Here is a 23,775-nt window from a genome sequence, read left to right on the forward strand (position 1 = left end):
AAAATTAAATGCATTGTAGTAGATAAATTATTTGTACGGGTTCAATCAAAAAAGCTGTCGTAAATATGAGTGGTGTACAATTTGCAAGACACAGACAAGGAGGAAACCAAAAAAACACACATCGCACACATTACACACGAAAGCACAATCAGACAAATATTTGCGTTTACGTTTGGAATTGACAGTTCCAATGATGCCGACGCTCCATACAGTAATACCAATGATTTCGAAAAAAAACCTTCTTAGGCCTACGCTTCTTACCAGCAAAACCGATGAGTCTGACAAAACCGACAGAAATCGACAGAAACCGTCAAAAACCAAAACTTCTTACAAGTAAGAAAATCGATGAAAAACGACGCTTCGTACATCATTTTTGTCGGTCTTTCTCAACACGGGCATCACTTCCTATAGATAGGGTTCTTTCAAAATTAGCCAGTTCCGGCAACATTTTGACAGTTTTTGATTGGTCTAGTCAACTGGGGAGAGAAATTTTAAGTGCATCCAGTCAATTTCATAGAACTCACACACAAAAAAGTTGAAGTGATCGCTGGTGAATCATGTTTTGTGGCTGCATATAAATGCCATAATAAATATACAAAACATTGTCTCTGTCTCAGATATGACATTTCAAATTGCCTTCATTGATTTACATTGTTGTTTTAGGTCGCCAGGTGGACACATCTCAGGGTTCCGTAGTGGATACTGACCCAATCAACTGCTCTGGTAACAAAAAATTTGTGAAACCATCAAACTCCCATTTCCAATTTATTTTTAATAATTTCCCCAAACTGACTCAACGACCACCTAAGCCGATTTTTTACCTTCCCCTCCCCCCCCCCCCCCAAAAAAAAAGAACAGGGGAAAAATGGAAAAAATGCTTTTAAGCAGACATTGCGAACAAACTAATGGTTGTTTGGCAATGAAATCGTTGTTCTCTTAGCCTAACAAGACCCGGGTCAAGGTTTTATCAAAAAATAATGTAAGATTAGCGGTGAATAGCGGTGAAAAAAATTTTCACCGCAAAGCGCCCGCATCTTTTAGCGTTGAATGCGCTGAAAGCGGTGAATTTTTGTAAGATTTGCGTTTAATTTAGCGGTGGAAATTTTTTTCACCGCATTCACCGGATTTCTTACAAAAAAAAAGAAACTGCCGTACAGGTTCGAACCACTCACCTACCGCATGTCACCAACTTTTTATTCCACTGCGTCATCTGTCACTTACTTTAATAATGTTTCCTGTGAAGTTAAGATAAGCGTTGAATTTAGCGATGAATATTTGTAAGATTTGGGATATTAGCGGTGAGAAATTTTTTTCATCGCATTCTAATGGTCGCGGTGAATATTTTTTTCACCGCATTTTGCTGGTTGCGGTGAAAAATTTTCTTTCACCGCTTATGCGGTGAAAAAACATTTTCCACCGCTTAAAATTTTTTTCACCGCATTCATCGCATTGAGCGCAAATTTTACACCTTTTCTCAAATTCACTGCAAATCTTACATCTTTTAGCGATTCCTAGCGGTGACACCTCGATCCGGGGAGGTGCATTATTCATTTTAGTTATTACAACTCATTGAATGAAAAATGTAAATTAATACAATAAGTTTCACAGAAAGGGAAAAGATTCCTGCTGATCGTGTAGAGAAATACAAATTGAGAACAATTATCTGCTATAAATTTATTTTACGAAGCTAATAATCAATAAGACAAAACAAGAAAAAGTTAGATTCAGAAATTTCGCCGAGTTTTAACAAAGTTTGCAAGAAACATAGCAATTATACATAAAGTGATAACGGCTATAGTTAAGATTTACCAACCAAAAGGTATATTACAGAAAATAAAAACAACGCATATTCTCCATCAGTTTCTTGGTTTGCCGTTTTCTCCATAAATTCCTTGAAAACCAAGAGTCAGTTTTTGAACTCCAACTACACTTGTGGAGAAAACGGAAATAATTTGATCTCTCGTCATTAGTTATGACAGATATAAGAAATGTAACTTTTCAGCCATCCCTCCGACCTTGACATCGTGGGTTAGAGAACCCTGTCCATGCTACTGTGGAACAGGTACTACGACTGAATACAGATACTGTGTGTGGTATGAACAAGATGACAATGCTGACGGGGGGTGTGTTGAAAAGAGGACACGCGATGACACCAATGACAATCTATGTGACAATGCGAGTTTGACTGTCATTACCCAATGCACTAACGGATCTTGCTGTAAGCACCAGACATTTTGGAAAAATTTTGGAAAAAAAGTTTACCCCAAATTTTGAACAAACTAATGAGAGCTTTCGCGATGCCAGCATTGTATGTAATGTAAAATTTGACTGCGGGTTTGCTACGGATCACACAATACTTAATCTCTTTATGTATATCATTTGATGTTCAATCTTATAAAGGAATAAACCGAAGATATATATCTCAGACCCAAGAAAGATTAAGTTCAGATGAGAAGATATAAATTGAAACTCTTCCTAATTGCCACTTGATTGGGAGTCAGCTGCTGTGTTACGGGGTGCAGCGGTGGGACGTCCATGTACTTTTAGTAAGATACATCTAATTAGTAATGCAAAACTGCTAAGTTAGATAATCGCAGTACTTATAAATTTTGAACGGAACAGCTGTTGGAAATTTTTTACTGCCCAGTTATTCAAAAAGTAAAGATGATGATGTTGCTTAAGATTGTAAGTTGTAATCATTTTTTTTCTCCCAGTTCAATGGAAATATTTCTCTCAATTATTTTCAACTCTAACTTTACTTAATAATTTTACTTAATTCGGTGATTTGTGGTTTTCCCATTGGCCAGGAAAAAAAAAATTAGAGTCTACTGTTCTTTCTGCTGCAGCAATGTGCTCCGTCATTATTGAACTTCCCTAGTCCAACTCCGACGCTTATCTTGCAAGATCTTGCAAGATTCTTGCAAAAGACACTTTTCTTGCAAGATGCAAGATCCGGACGCCTATCTTGCAAGAACCTTGCAAGCTCTTGCAAGATAGACGCCGAAAAATGTTCAGGAAAAAAGTGAAATTTTAAAGTGCTATCAACTCAAAGATCATTTTCTTTTATGAGTTCAGACCGTCGAAGGGAGCTCTTTGTCCAACACAGAAACTTCCATATCACTTCTGCCTTCAAAAACATATTTGAAAAACTCAATTCGGGAAAAACTGTTAACTTATGGTTTCAATGGTCCATTCTTTTCAAAATAAATGTGAATCTTGTTAAGCACTGAAAAAGTCATAAAAAGCATCCGGAGCGCTTCAGCTTATGATATATAATGTTTTAATTAACTTTTTGTTGTGTAAATGAGAATTTTCTGTGAGTCCATTCACTTTGAATCATTAATAGGTAGCAAGGAGCCAAAAAACCAAATGTCAGTATTCACTTGAGAGAGAAAAAACACATAGTCCCCTTGCAAAAATCAGACGCTTATCTTGCACGATTCTTGCAAGACTTCGACGCTTATCTTGCAAGAATCTCACAAGAGTTTGACGCTTATCTTGCAACAATTTTACAAGATAGACGCCTATCTTGCAAGATTCGTGCGTATCCGAAGCGTATCTTGCAAGATCTTGCGAGAATCTTGCAAGATCTTGCAAGATTCTTGCAAATGACACTTTTCTTGCAAGATGCAAGATCCGGACGCCTATCTTGCAAGAACCTTGCAAGCTCTTGCAAGATAGACGCCGAAAAATGTTCAGGAAAAAAGTGAAATTTTAAAGTGCTATCAACTCAAAGATCATTTTCTTTTATGAGTTCAGACCGTCGAAGGGAGCTCTTTGTCCAACACAGAAACTTCCATATCACTTCTGCCTTCAAAAACATATTTGAAAAACTCAATTCGGGAAAAACTGTTAACTTATGGTTTCAATGGTCCATTCTTTTCAAAATAAATGTGAATCTTGTTAAGCACTGAAAAAGTCATAAAAAGCATCCGGAGCGCTTCAGCTTATGATATATAATGTTTTAATTAACTTTTTGTTGTGTAAATGAGAATTTTCTGTGAGTCCATTCACTTTGAATCATTAATAGGTAGCAAGGAGCCAAAAAACCAAATGTCAGTATTCACTTGAGAGAGAAAAAACACATAGTCCCCTTGCAAAAATCAGACGCTTATCTTGCACGATTCTTGCAAGACTTCGACGCTTATCTTGCAAGAATCTCACAAGAGTTTGACGCTTATCTTGCAACAATTTTACAAGATAGACGCCTATCTTGCAAGATTCGTGCGTATCCGAAGCGTATCTTGCAAGATCTTGCGAGAATCTTGCAAGATCTTGCAAGATGGTGCGTAACCTTACAAGACTCTTGCAAGATTTTTGCAAGATCTTGCAAGATAGCCGTCAGTATTAGACTAGGGAGGACTGTCTAAACTTAAAATTTGATATCTTTGAACAAGGTTCAATCTTCAAAATTTCGTATAAACTGTGTGGTTGATGGCTTTTGGTTATATTGTGCACGCGACTCGTGGTTACAAATTTAATTCATTTATATTGCGTCTTTGATTTGTTACAGTTATGCAAGCGTCTATACATTCGTCTATACATGTTGCGTATATACATGCATATTACGTAACCCATTTTCTGCTAGCCTTGGATATCATGTATACTGTAATGAATAGTCTTTTTGTCAGATCATTCACTTTTGGATTGGCGTGCTTTATAGACGATAATTTGATGCCGCCATTTCGTACTTCTATTCTTATTAGTTTCATTTCTGATTGTTGATCAAATGCGATTTTTGGGCACACGGTACCGGCTAAACGATTCAACGTAAACTAGAAAAAGCAAGAATTTTCAAAAATTTTGCCAATACGAACGTCGGATTGGAATCAGGAGACAAAAAAGCTCCATGAAAGTATTCAATTTAATGAACACCTACATATATCTAAATAGCTTACAATTGAACCCGATATACTAAGCTGCACGTAACCTTTATTTGGTATCCAGTTGTTCGTAACCAAAAGAGTGTGGTTTTTAGGTTCAAATGTCCTAGTTTGAAAATTGTGAAAGTTCAGTCAGATTTTTTTTTATCCAAAACACAAATGTAAGAAAATAATGTTTTAAAATTTTACCTTAGAAAAATTGTTGATAAAAGTTTGTAAGCATGACAAAAAGATTTTCCAGGACACAGTAATAAAAAATTTCAGGCAAAATTACCTGAACCAAGTTCAGGTAACCGGAAGTTCAGGTAAATTTCAGGCGTAAAAGAAATTGGAATGCAACCTGAAAATAATTTTTTTGCATTCAGCAGTGAAACAACAAAAACAATTCAAATAAAACTAAACTAAAACACAATACAAATACAAATTTTAGGAGAAACATCAGCGGATTTTTTCAGGCAATGTCCAGCCTTTTTAAGTTTTGCAAAGTTAAGGTTAATTTTAACATCAAATTTTCTCACTCTTCAGCTCTACTGATGTTTCTAGTTCGAAGAAGTATTTTCGGAACCATTAAGGGTTCCTGAAGTGAACACCAATTGTGTAGTTTCAAAATAACGGTCTAAAGAAGCTTTTAAATTTTTCAAATCATAACAACAGGAATCGCAGTGGTTTTAAAGTTCAACTTGAATGGAATCATTCTGCCATATATATTTAATCTTTCAGGTGCTTTTCAGGCAAGTGCAGGTAAAAGTTCAGGTGGGAAACATTTGCCTGAACGATTCAGGTAAATTCAGGTGTTTTTTTCACAGGTAATTTTGCCTGAACTTTATTTGGAGTTGAATTGTTTTCAATTGTGTCGAGAGCTCTTTTGTTAGTTGATAGCGAAAATGAAATTAACAATGAGCAGATAGAGAAACAGTGGTGTCCAACTAAATTGCAACGAACTGACCAGATAATTCTAGAATCTTCTGTATTTCATCATTAAAGAGTCAAATTTCCGCAACATATGAAACCAATAGTCACTGGTTGATTTTTTGCCACTTACACTGCTCCTTGATCCCGTATAGGAGAGATGAAAGTAAAAATCAGTCTGATAACTTTTTAACTGGCCATTTTGCTATCTGATTAACTGAAACGATTAATAATTGTAACGAAAGTGATAGTGGCTGTTTGATATCATGGCATATTTGAATATAATTATATCAATACTTTTTTGAACATGAAAGAGACAGACTTCATCAAGTTTTGCCAAGTTTGATCTACACTTTACCGGTGAAATGACATGTCTCACTTCAAAGCCGAAATTGGGCTTTTAGTATCTTCCGAGTAAAATTTTCCTGAAGTCTGCCAAGTAATAACAGCACAAGGTTCAATGCCATTCAGTTGTACCTATTAACACAAGACCTAAGAACACCAGATCGGTAAATAAATCTCTCAATAAATCACTTATTAGTCTTTGTTAATATCAATATTTTTAATTATTGACATCAAGTAAGTGCTGTAAATTTTGTTACTGTTTGTCAATGTGCATTATACTGCAAATAAACAACACCACACTCCGCATAAATAAAAGCGCAACTTGAACAAGTTTCCAGAATGTGAACAAGTTTTCAGAAGATTTTTTGGACGTGTTTTCATTCTAACCTCTGAAATCCTTAAAAAGCATTTTCGATATCTAATTCAGCTAACAACGTTTTTTTGAACAAAATATACCCCGGCCGAGGAATTCATCCAAAATTATGTAAGATCAGTGGTAACTACCGTTGACACATCGGAAAATTCACCACGATTTCTTATATAATCTTGTGTTGAATTCTTAAATTTACGTCTTTAATTTACAGGCACCAAACGCGAAATTTTATAAGAAACATTTTTCTTATGAAACATGAATTTTCCGACTTGCCAACGAACCTTAACGTTTATCTTACATAATTTTGCGTTGATTTAAGCGTTGATCATTCATAATTTGGCGTAGACCTTACATAATTGTGCGTTGAATTTAGCATTGATCTTTCATAAAAACAACGCTTGGACCTCTGGGAATGGGAACCTACCTCAATCCATCATCCAGCTACCCCTCCCGCGTACCCACCTCCACCAAGTAAAATATTTCAACGTAAAATATTTAAGATCTACACTAAATTCAACTCAAAATATGTAAGATCTACGCTAAATTCAACGCATGATATGTAAGATCTACGCTAAATTCAACGCAAAATATGTAAGATCTACGCTAAATTCATCGCAAAATATTAAAGGGTGGTCTTGAATGCGTTGAATTTATGACGTAAACTGAACGGAAAACATGTAGGATCTATGCTAATTTCAACGCAACAAATATTATATCACAGCTAATTTTAACGCAAAATTTGTAAAATCTACGCCAAATTCAACGCAAAATATGTAAGATTGGCCTTGAATGCGTTGTATTTATGACGTTGAATTGAACGCTAAACATGTAATGTCGACGCTACATTCAACACAAATAAAAATTATGTCTATGATAATTTCAACGCAGAATATGTAACATCTACGCTGAATTCAACGCAAAAAATATAATATCTACGCAAAATTTAACGCAAAAGATGTAAGTTTGGCCATGAATGCGTTGGATTTATGTATGATCTACTCTAAATTCAAAGCAAAATATGTAAAATCTGCGCTGCTAAATTCAACGCAAAATATGTAAGATCTACGCCAAATTCAACGCAAATATTTAAAATTGGTCTTGAATGCGTTGCAAATATTATTTTAAACTAAATTTAAAACAATTAAGATCTTCACTAAATTCAACGCAAAATATGTAAGATTATTTTTGAATGTGTTGAATTTACGACGCTAATCTGAACGCAAAACCTCTAAGATCACCGCTAAGCTCAACGCAAAATATGTAAGATTGGCCTTGAATGCGTTGAATTTATTACGTTAAACTAAACGCAAAACATGTAAGATCTACGCTAAATTCGACGCAAAAAATATTTTATCTACGCTAAATTACGCACTCAAAATATGTGAGATTGGCGCTGAATGAGATGAATTTATGTATGATATACCTTAAATTCAACAAAAAATATGTAAGATCTACGCTAAATTCAACGCCTAATTTGTAAGATTTACGCTATATTCAATGCAAAATATGTAAGATTGGCTTTGAATGTGTTGAATTTGTGTAGGTGCTACGCTTAAGCGTAGATCTTACATAAATTCAACACATTGAAAGCCAATAATTCATTTTTTTTTGTTTTTTAGCGTTGACACATCAAAATACCCAAATTTACCCGAAGAAAATATTGAATTGACAGAATACATCAGAGTACACATAATCTTATTGAAAATTTTCTGGGAAGATTTTATTTCAAGTTTTGAATTGGGCGAAATGCAGTAATTGCGATTGATATTATTCTCTCAATTGACTGCAATTCAAAACAATGCTAGCTTTTTTCAAATTAATAAATCAATCCCATATTTTTGCAACAATTGCGCTAAGAAACTTCAAGTTATGTATAAGGAATGAGGTGAATTAACTAAAATACGATCAAACAGTCTTTTCCAGAACATTAACAGAATTTCAGCGCTTTTAAAACATTTGATGAGATGACAGTTCGATGTGATATAATTTTGAAAGAATTGTTGAAACCGGACGAAAAGGTTACAAAATATTAACCTCATTTATTACAGAAAATTCTTGCAATTACAGAAATTCTTACATATGATTCTTCATAATTCTTACTATTTTTAGCAATGACACCTCGACTCGGGGTTCTACTTGAGATGTTATTTATTAACTCTGTCGGAAAATAACAGAAGTTCGGAAGACTCAATTCAACTCTTTTTTCGTCATATAACAACGTGTTATTAGAATAAAGCAACGTATAAGCATTATCAAGTTCAATGTAACAAGTGAAAACTTAGACGGCAAGATTTTGTTGTTCATTTAACAGGTTTTTTCGTCTGATGTCATTGACGTCAAAATCAATTCGTATACAATCGGCAATTGTCTAGAAAACCTAAAAATATTAAGCCGAAAACCAGCTTAATCGATGCATATAGTGGTTATATTTACTTAAAATTACGTTAAATGAACTTTTTCGGAACTTTTTACGTATATTAGAACGTTTTATACGCATTTAAATCTTATTTGGAACGATTTCTATACGCTTTTGAAATACTCGAATCTGATTGGTTAATAATTCGTTCATTTACTACGTAACATCCTCCGGCCCGGAAGAAGATGTTGGGAAAACTGGTACAAGTTTTACAAGCGGACGAACGAGTGAACCGCTCGACGTACGTAAAACGGCGGAGCGCGCGACGCTATCGGAGCCGTAACGGAGATCCACAATCCGAGCGGTTGGGTAGTAACCCCTAGGGTTGGTTTCCTCAACTACCCAAACCAAGTCACCGGTCTTAAGGTGTTGCTGGGCAGGCGTCTGCCACTTAGAGCGTCGGTTCAGCGTCGGTACGTACTCTCTGATCCAACGGGACCAGATCGCATTAGCGTACGACTGCGCACGGGCGTAACGTTTACTATGGTCGAGCTCATTGTTGCCGACAACAGACGGAATACCGGCAGAGTGTTCTCCTAAAAGAAAGTGGTTGGGCGTTAAAGCGTTCAAATCGCACGGATCGGCGCTTACGGGTGTTAAAGGACGCGAATTGAGAGCATTCTCCACGAGACAAAAGGTAGTATGCAGTACCTCATCCGTGAGGCGACGCGTGCCAAGTATAGTACACAACACGCGTTTGAAACTGCGTACCAGCCTGTCCCAGATACCACCTTGATGTGGTGCGCTGGGTGGATTGAACCTCCACTTAATACCTTTGTGAGCGAGCTCAGCTGCAATGTTGACAACGTTCCACTTTTCAATACTTTCTCGGAGTTCTTTCTCCGCTCCAATAAAGTTAGTGCCATTGTCAGACCAAATCATGGCAGGTGTACCCCTACGTGACACAAACCGCTCAACTCCCATAACACAAGAACTGGTGTCCATGGATGTAACTATCTCGACATGGAGAGCGCGAGTAGTGAGACAGGTGAAGAGGAAGCCCCACCTTTTCTCAGTAGTACGGCGGACAATAACATAGAATGGCCCAAAGTAGTCAACCCCAGTGTTCGTGAAGGGAGGAGACTGGTAAGAAAGTCTCTCCTTAGGTAAGTCAGACATGATTGGTTGCATAGTTACAGCTTGGAATTCGCGGCATCTCAGGCAGTGTGCTTTGATGGAACGCAAGGATGATCTTAGTTTCAGTACTGTATAGAGTTCCTGCACAATTGATCTTAGGTGTTCAACGCCCCGATGATAATGCTTTACGTGCGTGTGTTCAAGGAACAGTTTTACAAACGGATGACGTGCATCTAAGATGATTGGGTACTTTACGTTAAACCCAACTTCAATTAACCGCTTGATGCGGCCCGAGGAACGAATTAGCCCATTTGGACTAATAAACGGTGAATGTGGAGCAATTCGGCTACTCCGTTTAACGAATTTATTGTCAAGAAGATCTTTTCTTTCGGCTTCAAAAGACTCTCCTTGCATCAAATACTGTAGATGACGCTCGGCTTCGTCAACCTCAGTAGGGTCGGTAATGCTACCATCGGGGTTACGGTATCCGGCATGTTTCGGCAAAAGCCTGAGAACGTATGCGGCAATGCGCAAGTACTTTTGGTAAGAACTAAACTTATTAAATGGGAATAAGGACGGAACGGGAGTTGTCTGTTTTTTAACAGATGTAGCGAGAGAAACAGTGTCTTCTATAATGACTGCTTGGTTGACGCCAAGTTTGATGTTATTAATGACGTCTTTGTTCGGCACGAAAGGGAACTTTGAGTTAGTTAAGAAATGTGGACCATTGACCCAACTGCTTAGTTGCAAAACCTCAGCGGACATTCCACGCGTGCCAGCGTCAGCTGGATTATCCTTAGTTGCGACGTGGTTCCATTGGTCAACGCTGGTATACTCCAAAATTTCACAAACGCGGTTTGCAACAAAGATTGGTTGCTTTTCATTTGAGTTTATCCACTGAAGAACGGTCGTGCTGTCTGTCCACATGAATACTTGGTTAACAGTTACAGTAAGTGCCTGAATAATTTCGTTCTTCAGCCGGGCGGCAAGTAGAGCTGCTTGCAATTCCAGTTTAGGGACAGTCATTACTTTCATTGGCGCCACGCGCGCTTTCCCCAAAACAAACGCAAGCTCTGTTTTTATCTTGCCCGTAGGGGTTGTTACTCGGGCTCGAAGAAATGCGACGGCACTAAAAATATCCTGGGAACTGTCACCGAACATATGCAACTCTGTATTATCAAAAAGTCCACTAAAGTAACTTCGAGGAATTTTGATGTTTTCAAGCTTTGGTAAGTCCGCACTCCAGACCAAAAATCTTTGAACCATGTCCTGTGGGAGCTCGTCATCCCATTGCTGTCCTGTGACACGCCAGATGTCTTTTAAGAGCAATCGCGCACCGACGGTAAACGGTGCGACAAGACCAATGGGGTCAAAGACTTTCGAGACAAGACTTAAGACCAAGCGTTGCGTGAGGGACTTGGTGATACCGCAGCTTGTACCCCTACTCACAACTAAAGTGTCATTAGTGTGATCCCACTTTAACCCTAGCACATGCGATGAATCTTCCTGACATGAAACAATAACCTTGGGCTCAGTAGATTGAGGGGAACCATCAATTCGGTCAGCCAGATTTGGTACATTGCTTACGAATTTTGTAAGCTTGAATCCACCGAGATGGAGAAGATGTACCAATTCCTTCGATCTATTGATGGCTTTCTCGGGAGACTCCACTGAGTCAAGGTAATCGTCCATGTAGAAGTTTTCAAGGACGGCTTTTGCAGCTTCGGGGTAAAACTTGGCATTGTCTCTCGCAGTGCGTTGTAATGCATAATTGGCGCATGTGGGCGAGTCTTTAGCCCCGAATATATGGCGCGTATATTGATACACTACAACGTTAGTTGTGGGGTCCTCCCGCCACAGAAAGCGAAGTGATGGTTGATCTGATGGTAATACACCAACCTGTAGAAACATTCCCTCGATGTCGGCAGAGACGGCATATGGATGTTGTCGGAAGCGAAGAAGTACGTAAATAAGGTTTTGGAGCAGATCAGGGCCAGTGAGCAAAGATTTATTCAGTGAGGCGCCATGAAATTTTGCTGCTCCATTGAGCACCCTACGCACCTTACCCGGTTTGTTCGGGTTTAAAACCGGATGGTGGGGTAGGTACCACTCTTTATCGGACCGCTTCTCAACCTTGTGAGCGTCCGGAACCTCAATTACATACCCCTTGTTTAGGTCTTCCTTGATGGTACTAGTATACTTCTCTCTAAGGTCTTCATCCTTAGCCAATCGTTTTTCGAGAGATTTTAGTTGCACAAGGGATGAGAAGTAATTATTTGGGAGCTTGGTGTTATCTGCTGCCCACAGCATTCCGACATCGTATCTCAGGCCATTGTGTATGGTGGTACTCTCAAGGATTTCGTGAGCCCTTGCGTCTGCTGCAGATCTTGAGTCGACCTGCTTGTTTGCCCCGAATGATTCAATGTCGTACCATGACTTTACTTGACTTGCTAACTCATTGTCTTGTTCGATATTCACTTTAAAGCACGTTGAGGTTAAAGACGAACTTGATGGTAACGGATCGCTTAAGACCCAACCTATGGGCAAGCGTACGGCAACGGGTGAACGATTCTCATCGGCAGAGAAGTATTCTAACGGGCGGATGGCATGATAGACATCTTGTCCGAGTATCATCTCAATGTCTTTATAGGAATATGTTACGGGATCAAGGACTGCTAAGTGTGGGTAAGTCTCTTGCAGGGCCTGTACATTAATTATATCTGAGCCGACGTTCAGACTCTCTTTAACGAAAGGGTTGACGGTGAGTTGTTCGAAATCTTGTTGTTCTCTTGGTTTCACAGTAACTTCAACAACCCTAGTATCAACTACTTCTTCGGTATTAATACCCTTGACAGTTAGCTTTAGTGCTTTACCGTGCAAACCGAGTCTATCTGCGAGACTACCGGCCACCCAAGAGTTACTGCAGGCGGTATCACACAAAACTAAAGCCTTGGTATCTAAACCGGACGAATTGACCAACTGCAATTCAGTCACCTGAAGGAGCCCCTTAACATCAGTAACAGATGACATTGTTGTGGTCTTATTAGGCTGGAGTTGACTAGAAGTTGCTTTACTTTGACCTGTGTTGCCAGAAGGTTGAATGGTATTGGAATTTGTTGACTGTTTTGTTGGGAAAACCCTATCTGCTCCATGCAATAGTGAGTTATGCGAACTATTACACCCTTCTGCTCGGCACTTTCTTGGTTGAGGACACTGGCGGAATGTGTGCTTATCACGTAAGCACGAAAAGCAAAGTTTATTATCGGCCACCAACTTATCTCTCTGGGTTGGGGTCTTTTCTTTGAAAACTCGACACTCCCATAGCCGGTGGTTACCTTTGCATACAATGCACCGAGAGTAATTGTTTGTGAAAGAAGATGGCATTTGCTTCTTTGTTTCCCTTTGTTGCGAATTCGATGCAAACACTTTTGAGGCTGTTTTGGTCTTTGTTACTGAAGTGATGTTCTCTTCAGGTTTGGCCTTGGTTGCGTTTTGTTTCATAAGATCAAGGGCCTCAGCCTTTTCTTTAAGCCAATTGTTAAAATCAAGGAGGGTAGGCTTAACCCAGTGCTTCTTAACCGTAAAGAGTGACCATGACTCTTTCATGTTTGGTGGTAACTTCTGTACCGCTTGGTTAAGTAGGGAAGCGCTCTTCAAATCAGCATCATATGATAGTGACTTGAAAACCCCAACGAGGCTGGATATGGCTGCAGAATAGTTAATAATGTTATCACTATTGTGCATTTTAAGAGGCGGAAAGTTGCTTAGTTTATCCAAGTGTGCACTTACGACTGCCTGTGGCTGGCCAAATTTACGTTCCAAAGTCCTTAGTGCATCCTTGTACATTAAACCACAGTAAGCAAACTCGGCGATTGCAATCTTTGCTTTACCAGTGACGAGTGTCTTAAGGTATGTCAATTTAACGTCATCAGTGAGCGTTTGCGAGTCAATCGCGCTTTTGAATTGACCATACAACTCGTGCCATTGCAATGGATCGCCATTATACTGAGCAAGTTTCCATTCTGGCAAGGGGTCATTTTTCTTGCTGGTTATTGCATCAGCTAATTCCCTAATCAAGGACGCATTGTCCGGTATCGGAGGGGCAGGAGCAGACACCTGCGGACCACTCCAACTCAACGGAGTGGGCCCAACATAAGGGTATGTTGGCTGAAAAACCGGAGTGGCCAGACCAGATACAATATTACTTGTAGTTGCAATCGGGTTTTCCTGATGTGTGCCGGATGGTGGTTGCATATCAATCAAAAGGGGTGAATTCGAATATATTTGTTGTGGAAAATTAGTGGCTGATGGTGCAATGTGTGCCTGTACATTTGGAGCAACATTATTTACGGTAGTAATGTCTTGGTTGACTAATGACGGTCTGTGCTGCGGAAAACGCCAATGACTCATATTTGGCACAAAACTTTGGCCGAGAGGGATATTGGGCGTATTTTGGAAAGGAGGAGCAACAGAACGTACAACTTTGTGTACTCGGTTATTACTATTCTGAAAATTGTTGTTGACGAGAGGCTGGTTAATCAAAGGGGCATGTGGGATGGGAGCAGTGAGGTTAGGTGCGAAGACTGGGTTCGGAATGGGAAGGACGTTAGGATGAGCGGGTTCGGAGTTGTGCTGTTGAATATTTGGACTTGGTGGGGCGCTTGGGTGCAGGGGATCGTTTATTGCGGGGGCTGGATGATTTGTTGTCGGAAAAGGAGGAAGAGTGGCGTTTGGTGCTCGGGGGACAAAATTAATTTGTTGTCGGGAGCATATTTGCTGGGTCGAATTATTTTTGGGCAGACTTGATGTTTCAGGTCCCCTGGATTGCGAAATTTGAAGTTGTGCGTTTGGAAATAACTCTGTTGCATTATTCTGATTTTCTTGCGGTGCGAACGGCTGTGGTGGAATGGGCTGTTGAATGGGTGGTGAAGAAGCCCCTGGGGCGTGTACAGAAGGCGGCTGACTATCCGCGGTTCCTTGATTAGTTATGCTTGGAAGCGCCATGCCTCGCTGGCCTGTTTGATCCATTTGCGCTCTTAGGTGCGCCTGGTACAACGCCTGTGTGTTAGCAGCAGCCAAAAAATTTTCAGGTGGGGTGTAATAAGGGTCGAGTTGCTGCAAGGTCTCATTGCTTAAAATGTAATTGCCTCGACAGTTTTTTGGAATAGAATGCCTTGAAATTTCAGTGTTCTGATCTTCCTCTGTTTTGCCGTTGTTGTGGCTAGGACATTCTGGAGGGTCAATCATAACCTGTGGTTCGCTAGTTTTCTCCTCATTGTGAAAACTTAAAGCAAGTGAGGTGTTGATCCAATCTTGGACAGCCTTTTCACTTCTCATTGAGCTCCTAGCACTTGCAGTTGTTTCAGATTGGCTACCTTTGGAAACGGCGTCCAGCAATTCAAATTCTTGCAGAGTTGCTTCTGCCAACCGTTTCCTGTTGTTTTCCTCCAATTCATCTATTTCCATTTGCTTTTTCTGTTTAGCAAGGCGAATGGCTGCCTCATTTTGTTTTTCAATTTATTCACGCTTCATCTTAGCAATTACATAATCATGTTTACGCTGACTGGATGTTTTTGACGATGTCATAATTGAGGGAAGTCTAGAACGAATGGAAGCCCTTGGTTCCTGGAACTCACTCACTTTATCATCAGCAGAGTTGATGTAGTTTCGTGCTGAAGTGAGTATCTTGTCGTTCTTTGTTGTCATTGCCTCCAAGTAAGACTCTAATGAAAGAACAAGAGCACTTGGATCCTCTGATTTTCCAGCAAATGCAATCAGGTCCTCATTTTTGTCTACAACAGTCATAAATGCTTCGTTGCACTTTGTTACTAGGCGGTCAACTTTCACGCGCCTATTTTGACTATTTATACAATGAAGAATATCTTCATGTATGGCATGCAATTCAGCCTCACGCTTTGACCTGGCAGCGTACAACTTTTTGACTTTTTGATCAAGACTATTAGACATTACGACGTTATTATTTCCAAATACAAGCAAAACTACCACTGCACACGGTTATCTATTATATGCACACTCCAAACAAATCAAACCCACGCGAATTAAACCCAATGCAAAAGACACCAAACACAGCACACTGTAGACAGTCTGTAAAACAAACCGCCCAAAGAGCAGAAAATGTCGTCGAGCACCCAGTGCCCGACCAAAACAGAAGTGCAGCGCTGAACGCTATGCGCTCAACGCAGAGGGAGACAAAGGACAAACGGGAAGTCGAGCGAGGAACGCGCGACGAAACGGAAATGTGACGGACGGGAAGTCGGACGAGCAACGCGCGACGCAACGGGAACGGAACAAACGAGAAGTCGAGCGAGTAGTGCGCGAGGGAACAGAAACGGGACGGTGGGAAAGAATGGGCGGGAAATGAGGTTGGAAAGAACTATGTTAGCAGACCACAGCAAAAAACTCAACCAAACAACCTAGCCGTAACTCCAGAACAAACTTAAGTCACACCCTAGGAAGAAGGAGAGAAGCTACTGCAAGACAATCTAATATAGTTCATTATGGGGCTATAACGACAAATTTAACGACAAACTAATTTACGGCAATGCAGTAGTACACTGGAAGAATGAAAAGGTACAGAAATTTACTAGCCGTAACTCCAGAATAAATTTAAGTCACATCCTAGCAAAACCCAAACCAAAACAAACAGCATTCTAACGGTATTAAACAAACTACGGCAAAATTGAATAAACTACAATAGTGTCTTTGTAGACTAAGATAGTTGGAAAAGTCAAGAAACAACCCAGCCGTAACTCGAGAATAAACTTAAGTCACCTCTAGAAGGCAACAAGACCAAACCAACTAGCAATCATACAGGTACACACAAACATAAAGCAGCAAAATCAATATACTACAACAGGAAGGCTAGTAAATTAGTAAAGTTGAAAAGTCAAAAGACAATCCAGCCGTAACTCGAGAATAAACTTAAGTCACACCCTAGAAAGTTGTAAGACCTAAACAACAAACCAGCATACTAGCATACTCAACATACTACATCAAAAATAACAACATACAACATCACATATGACAACATACTACATCAAAATACAGAAACGTAGACGGAGAAAACGAAAAGCAAAGTCTTGGGAGAGCGACGTTATTGAAAAAAAACGGAACACGGAGAATTGAAAAGTTAAAGGACGAAAAGGACGCGGACGAAACGGTACATAAACGAGCGACGAAAAAAAATTATCAATATATTCGATCATTTTTTTTTGTAGGCCGGAGGTTGTGAAAATTTTCACAACTTTTTCTGTGTAACGAGTTGCGCTCAATTAACGAACCTTCTTGTAGGAAAATTGATTTTTTGACAAATTTGTCAAAATTTTATGCATTTGTCCAATTTTTTTTCAAATTTTGGTCAATTTTTTGCAAATTCTTGATTACGGAACGGTAATCCATTAAACTGGACGGTTTTAAACTCAAAAATACGGTTTATCAATATTCGGTATTGATTTTCGAAAGTTTTTAGAATTGCCTCAAAATTGACCGAAAATTTTCAAAATTGAACAATTTAGCACTATTTTTTATCAGTTTCCTCTATATCAGAAGTTCTTTTTATATACGAACCGACTGTATCAATTTTTTTTCGAATTTTTGGTAAATCTACCAAAAATTTTCAAAATCGATGTTTTTTTTTGTCTCAAAATTACGTTTTTGGGGGTAAATAGTGACTGGTTAAAGAAAAGATTACCTCCATTTTATCCACACTTAAAATACCAGTGTTTGGGGAGGAACTTGCCGTCTAAGTTATCTAAGAACTTTACTGCAAACAAATTGACAATTCATTTCGTTTCTGCCTTACAGTTTTTGTTGTGTGTTCCTCTGCTTTCAAGGCTGTCGGTCATAAGCCCTGGCAGACCCTCTTTCGGATCACCCTGCTTCACAATTCGGGCTGAGCCTTTATTTCCGTCCGTTGAATTGCTCTGTGTAGCCTTGGTGCATGGGCACATGAATCGTTATAGTCAGATCTGGAAACAATTATGCCACAACAGTTCAACCGCAGGTAGATAACATGCATTGAGGTCTTCCGTCGCAATTCTGGGTGCATTTTGCGAAGGCTCCGGATGTAAGAGGTTCCGGCGATGAAAGTAACTAGGGAAGCTCCGAGGCCAACACCGACAATCGGATTCTAATCTGCTTTAGTCCGGAAACGAGACTTGGTTGAATAGCGTGAATAGGGTGTATCCGCCATTACACTTATTAATAAGTTTATCACATTAATTAGGCCAAGAAGTATATACTAAAGGCGGCACCAATATAAACTCTGTCGGAAAATAACAGAAGTTCGGAAGACTCAATTCAACTCTTTTTTCGTCATATAACAACGTGTTATAAGAATAAAGCAACGTATAAGCATTATCAAGTTCAATGTAACAAGTGAAAACTTAGACGGCAAGATTTTGTTGTTCATTTAACAGGTTTTTTCGTCTGATGTCATTGACGTCAAAATCAATTCGTATTCAATCGGCAATTGTCTAGAAAACCTAAAAATATTAAGCCGAAAACCAGCTTAATCGATGCATATAGTGGTTATATTTACTTAAAATTACGTTAAATGAACTTTTTCGGAACTTTTTACGTATATTAGAACGTTTTATACGCATTTAAATCTTATTTGGAACGATTTCTATACGCTTTTAAAATACTCGAATCTGATTGGTTAATAATTCGTTCATTTACTACGTAACATTATTGTTAGGTATTCAAAATGCTTTCAGTGATCAATTTGGTGTCAGATCAAACAGCCGATGTTTCAAGTGCTGATAGTGATTCAGTCTTTTTGTATGAGGCATTCACTTCTGGCGGACAGATTTGCAACATCGGAAAATTGGATCATACCGACAAGAAAGATCGGCGACTTGGAACGTTAGCATTATAAATTCACAATTAATTCAACGAATAATATGTGTAATTTTGTAATTCAATTCAGTATAGTTTATCAAAGAGAATATTGAAACTCTAGTCCATCCCTGTAATCGAATTGCAAAAGAAATAGAATAAAATCACCTCCGAGGGGGTTTTTCAAAAAGAAAACTTTCTTGAAAAAAAATTGTATGAATGAATTTGGTTAGACGTTATTGTTCCTTTCTCGCTCGTTTGGCTGAGACTAAAATTAGAGTCTAACTTTCACTCGACAGCCGTCTAATTAACCAATGACAACAAATCTGCGTTGGTTTGGTTAAAGTGTAGTATAATTGTTCTATACAGGAATCGTTGTTAATACAAAGTTTGGAAGAATTAACGTGAGCCTTTGCAAATTTTTTTGCTTTGTTGTTGGAAAAAACCTCACGAAAAAAAAACACGTATTTTCAGACAGGAAATAAACCCCCACGGAAATAAAACTCCCGCATGACTCTCAACAAGCTGCGCAATTTTCGCAATTGGCCGTACCTCGCGGGCCACGGCCATGCCTTAGCAGCCCGTGGGACTTGATGAGACTATCATAACCAAACAAATTATAACGATCAAAATTAAATTTTAAAAAGGTTTTTTTTCTGGGGGGGGGGGGGGGGGGGGGGGGTTATTTTCCATCTAAAATTATGTGAATTTTTTCCGTGGGTCTTTTCCCTAGACCCCCCCCTGACCTATAGGTTTTGAATTTCGACGAAAATCGCGCCTCAGGTTTTAAATCAAACTTAATCGACAGGAAAAGTTTCAAAGTATGTTGTTGTATTCTCTAATAATTAGCATATAATATTTGATATGAAGTGTTTTGAATTGCTGTGTTTTAAGTGTTTTACAAGAATCTCGCAAATACCGTTTATCTTGATAGATGCAAGATTTGGACTTTTATCTTACAAGCCTTGTAAGATCTTGCAAGATAACCGTCTTCAATTTTTGATAGAAAAATTTTGTTTTATACTTGAAGCCATTCACAAAATTTGTTTTTACTTTGTGCGTGATCTGAATTTTTACAGTTAGCAGTTTGAGGCAGCTCAGCACAGTTTACGGAAGTTTACTAGTAATTATCAAGGAGAGATCTATTAAGGCTATATGGATATTTTAACTCGAAGAGGCGGGCCAGCCTCTTCGGGTTAAAATGCACATATATACTAATTAAAGCTTTCTCTTCAATATTTTGTGGTAAAATTGAACTTAGAGTTAAGTTTTTGTTGCAATTTGAAGCGCATCAAGAGAATTGATCGCCCCTACCAGTCGCTGGAGGTAACTTTCTTTCGACGGTTGTAGGTTATCTTATTTTTTCAAACTGATAAAAAAAGTGCGAAATATTTTTTTCATCGGTATAGTCCTGAAAAACAATTAAAAGTCCTAATACTCATTTTCGTCGCTTTAAAAGGCAAAAAAGAGCTGTTACTACGGAGACTAAACAATAAAACAAAACAACCCAAGAACAACAAAAACAAGCAAGACTGAATATTCAGCCTTTAGTTTTTGAAAAGACGAGATCAACATCAAAAAACAACTGTTATGAACTCAAACAGCCAACTCTATTCCTCTACTTCTCATTAGCAACTTGTCATTAAACGTCGATGAGTCCTCTCATTAAAAGAAACAATGAATGATTAAACAAAATAACCAAAAATCCCAATCAAACTCGAGACTTGAAAGATCCCAACCAATCAAACTTTTGGGAACACTTATTATGAAAGTCACAGAACGCAACAGCTGCTGAAGGACACAATTAAATCGATAAATTGAGTCCTCAGTGACCACCGTTGAGACCTGTCATCAATAAGATGAACTAAGTGATAAGACAGAAATAATTACAACAATACTAGCAAAACTAAAAAAAATCACTTTGATTTTTTTAACAAACGAGCAAGCGTATAAGTCACAAAAACCAATAGCAATGAACAAAATGACGTGCTCTAATTGAATCAATTTTAGCAATCAACTTGACCTGTCAAAAACGAGACTAGGAGTTAAGACGACAAAGTTGAAAAGAAAAAATCTCGAAACTCAAACAATTCGATAAATTTTCTTGAAATCAATTTGAGTCAAAGTCATAGAAAACACTAGCTTCGAACAAAAACGGTTGAAACGATAAAATTAACCCCTATCAGCAGCATCAGAGACCTGTCCTTAATGAGTTTATTTGATGGGATATCAAAAAGCGCAAAAAATACTTGTAGAACTCTAAAATTCTATCAAAATGTTTGAGAAAAGTAGTGTCAAAGTCATGAAAACCACTTGATATGAACTCAAGTTATTAGTTACGTTCTTTTATGCCTAACTAGCAAGCAATCAGATCTGCCATTGACGATAATAAGTGATAACACAAGAGATAATTTTAAAAAAGTTTATACCGCATAAAAAGTTTATAAACACATTTATACCGTCTTAAAAGCACTGAAGGGGAGGAACCCCTAAAAGTAGAAGTCAGATTGGCGCAACTGAAAAAGAAAAACCATCCTAAAAACCGCCATCTCAAAATTGTTCAAACACCAATTTCCCGCTCCACTTTAAACGTATTTTGAAAAAAATCACGCCTTAAACCTGCTCAAGTTTTCGCTCCCTTTACTATTTCAGTGTGATCAAAATCACCACTCTAATATGACTTCTCGCTGACGTTAAAAAGCCGAAAAAAGCGTGAAGAGATCTTAAAAAAAGACAGCGCATCAATACAATTCAAATTCTTTGAATGGTAAAAATTGTTAAAAGTGATTGCAAATTAAGTCATTATGTTGGTTGTTCTGTTTGCATTTGTGGTGTTGCTTTGACCATAAAATTTAAATCGTTCTTGATTAGGTTAGTAGCTTAGTAAATTATTGACATTCTGGTAATTGTATTGTCTAAATTTTTGTTTGTAGGATTGACTCGTATCCATTGTCCATGCCATGTGACGCCTGTATGAGGAGCTCTACTGAAACATTTGAGAAACTCCGGGTTACAATTCAAGGAACAGACGCTTGGCAAGCTTCCTGGGTATGTACACCCTACCGCTAAATCAAGCTAATTATATGCGCACAAAATTGATACAAAAATGCTTATTAACAATTTGAATTGCAGATGACAATTTATGAACGACTGCAACCGAAATAAAATGGCGAGTTTCTTATGGTGTTTAGATTATGGTGGAAGTAAACAATAACAAGAGGACTTATTACAACACTCAATTCCTCGATGAAAACGGGAGTCTGTTTTATGATCCATACTACAAGTAAACAGCAGCCAGTCTAATCACATGAGAGCAAAATCTGATCACGTATCCAGAGTAAATATCTAATCCGATGCAAAAAACGAAATAAAGTTTTAATGGCTCTCAAACGAAGTTTGAAGCAATAAAATTAGTTCTGCCGCTTTTTTTGAGCGATTTTTCGCTGGACCAATTTGTCGTCTAAAGACATAGAAGACATAAAATCAAGGTGTGACTGGCAATTTGGAGCAGCTTAAACCCCATAGCCCCTCAAGCCCATCCACTCTACCCCCCAACAATCCCCCACCCCCCACCACCCTCAATACCCCAACAACCACCACACTGCATTGTACGTTCAACCCCTCTTGAAAGCCCCACTCCCCCCCCCCCCCCCCCCAGCTAACTACTAACGAAATCATCAACTCGCCAGTCGTTTGAGAGCAGTTCGCCCTTCGTTATGTGGCTATGTTTAACAGCTTTCAAGACAGTTATTAAGTTATCTTCAAATCAACGATCAAATTACTTTTAATAGCTTGAGAGTTAGTTATCAAGTTTGTTTATATCCAGATGTTGATATCGTGCTATGAATGCCAGTTCTTCAGATTCATGCATATTTGTTATGAGCAGTGAGTTTTATGCTTATTCTGTGGTCGTAGAAAAACAAGTATTTTTCCGATGGGTTTTATCAAGAGGTCAGCTTTTTACCTAATATACAACATTATTTAAAAATAGCCGCAAAGCGCTGGTCAAGCTATCATTGATCTTGTCGTACTCTATTTATTTAGAGTAGCTATTCGCGATGCGGGTGCTCTTAGATTTGTTTAAACTGTGATTCGCGGAGCGGGATCCTGACTTGAGTATTCAACGCTTACTCGCGGAGCGGGATTTACAAAGAGAATTGTTTAACTGAATTTGATTTGCGAAGTTAAGAGAATGAATAAAATGTTAATCAACAAATCGTGAATGCGTGATCAGACATGTCGGATCTTTTCCGTTTGTGCCCCCCCAGCTTAGTGGGTGCATATTATTTGCAACCCCCAGACGCACGTGCAATATTTTTACATAATGATTTACTATGTAATGACACGTGCTCTGTCACTGGGGGGAGCATAACGTACTGGGGGGGCACAAACGGAAAAGATCCGACATGTCTGATCACGATGCGGGAAACCAAGAAGGAAATGACAAACAGATCACGAGGTACTAAATGAACAAGTAATGAACAGTTTATGAAGGGCTAATAAAGGAACTAATTTAAGACATCGTATGAAATATATACTGCACCAAATAAATTACTAAGGATGATATCCTCGGGTATCACATACCCCTTACATCAACAAAGAAAATTATTACCATAACAATTTTCGAATGTATAAATTAATAACAATATTTACAAATTGGTATTTGGTCCCCGGTTAATTAAATAATAACAATATATGTACTGGTTATCATAGCTAAAAATAAATATTTAATTAACAGAGGTTTTGAGAAACTCAGTTTCTTATTGTCCCATTCGTTCAAATTGTGTCCTTCGGCATCAAACACAGTCATTGAATGGGCTAGCGTTGGGGTATCGGTTTCAAGAAGAGAAGGATCTCGCGTGGCGGGTGGCGAAACGTCTCCAATTACTGGGGAGATATTGGTCTCTGCAGGC

At 38.6% G+C, this 23,775-nt stretch overlaps 1 protein-coding gene across 1 annotated transcript in view; it reads left to right on the top strand.

The window, feature by feature from the left end:
• Positions 1–22,776, top strand: part of LOC142351731 (uncharacterized) — a 26,052-nt gene extending 3,276 nt beyond the window's left edge. The window contains exons 2-6 of the mRNA XM_075403876.1: positions 658–723; positions 2,003–2,218; positions 18,742–18,889; positions 21,796–21,910; positions 22,054–22,776. Coding sequence (XP_075259991.1) covers positions 658–723; positions 2,003–2,218; positions 18,742–18,889; positions 21,796–21,910; positions 22,054–22,149 — 641 coding nt within the window. The 3' untranslated portion in view covers positions 22,150–22,776. The remainder of the gene's footprint in view (positions 1–657; positions 724–2,002; positions 2,219–18,741; positions 18,890–21,795; positions 21,911–22,053) is intronic.
• The last annotated feature ends 999 nt before the right edge of the window (positions 22,777–23,775 follow it).

This window comes from Convolutriloba macropyga, chromosome 13 (assembly GCF_964194025.1).
Source record: "Convolutriloba macropyga chromosome 13, txConMacr16.3, whole genome shotgun sequence".
In the NCBI taxonomy this organism is placed as follows: Eukaryota; Metazoa; Xenacoelomorpha; order Acoela; family Convolutidae; genus Convolutriloba; species Convolutriloba macropyga.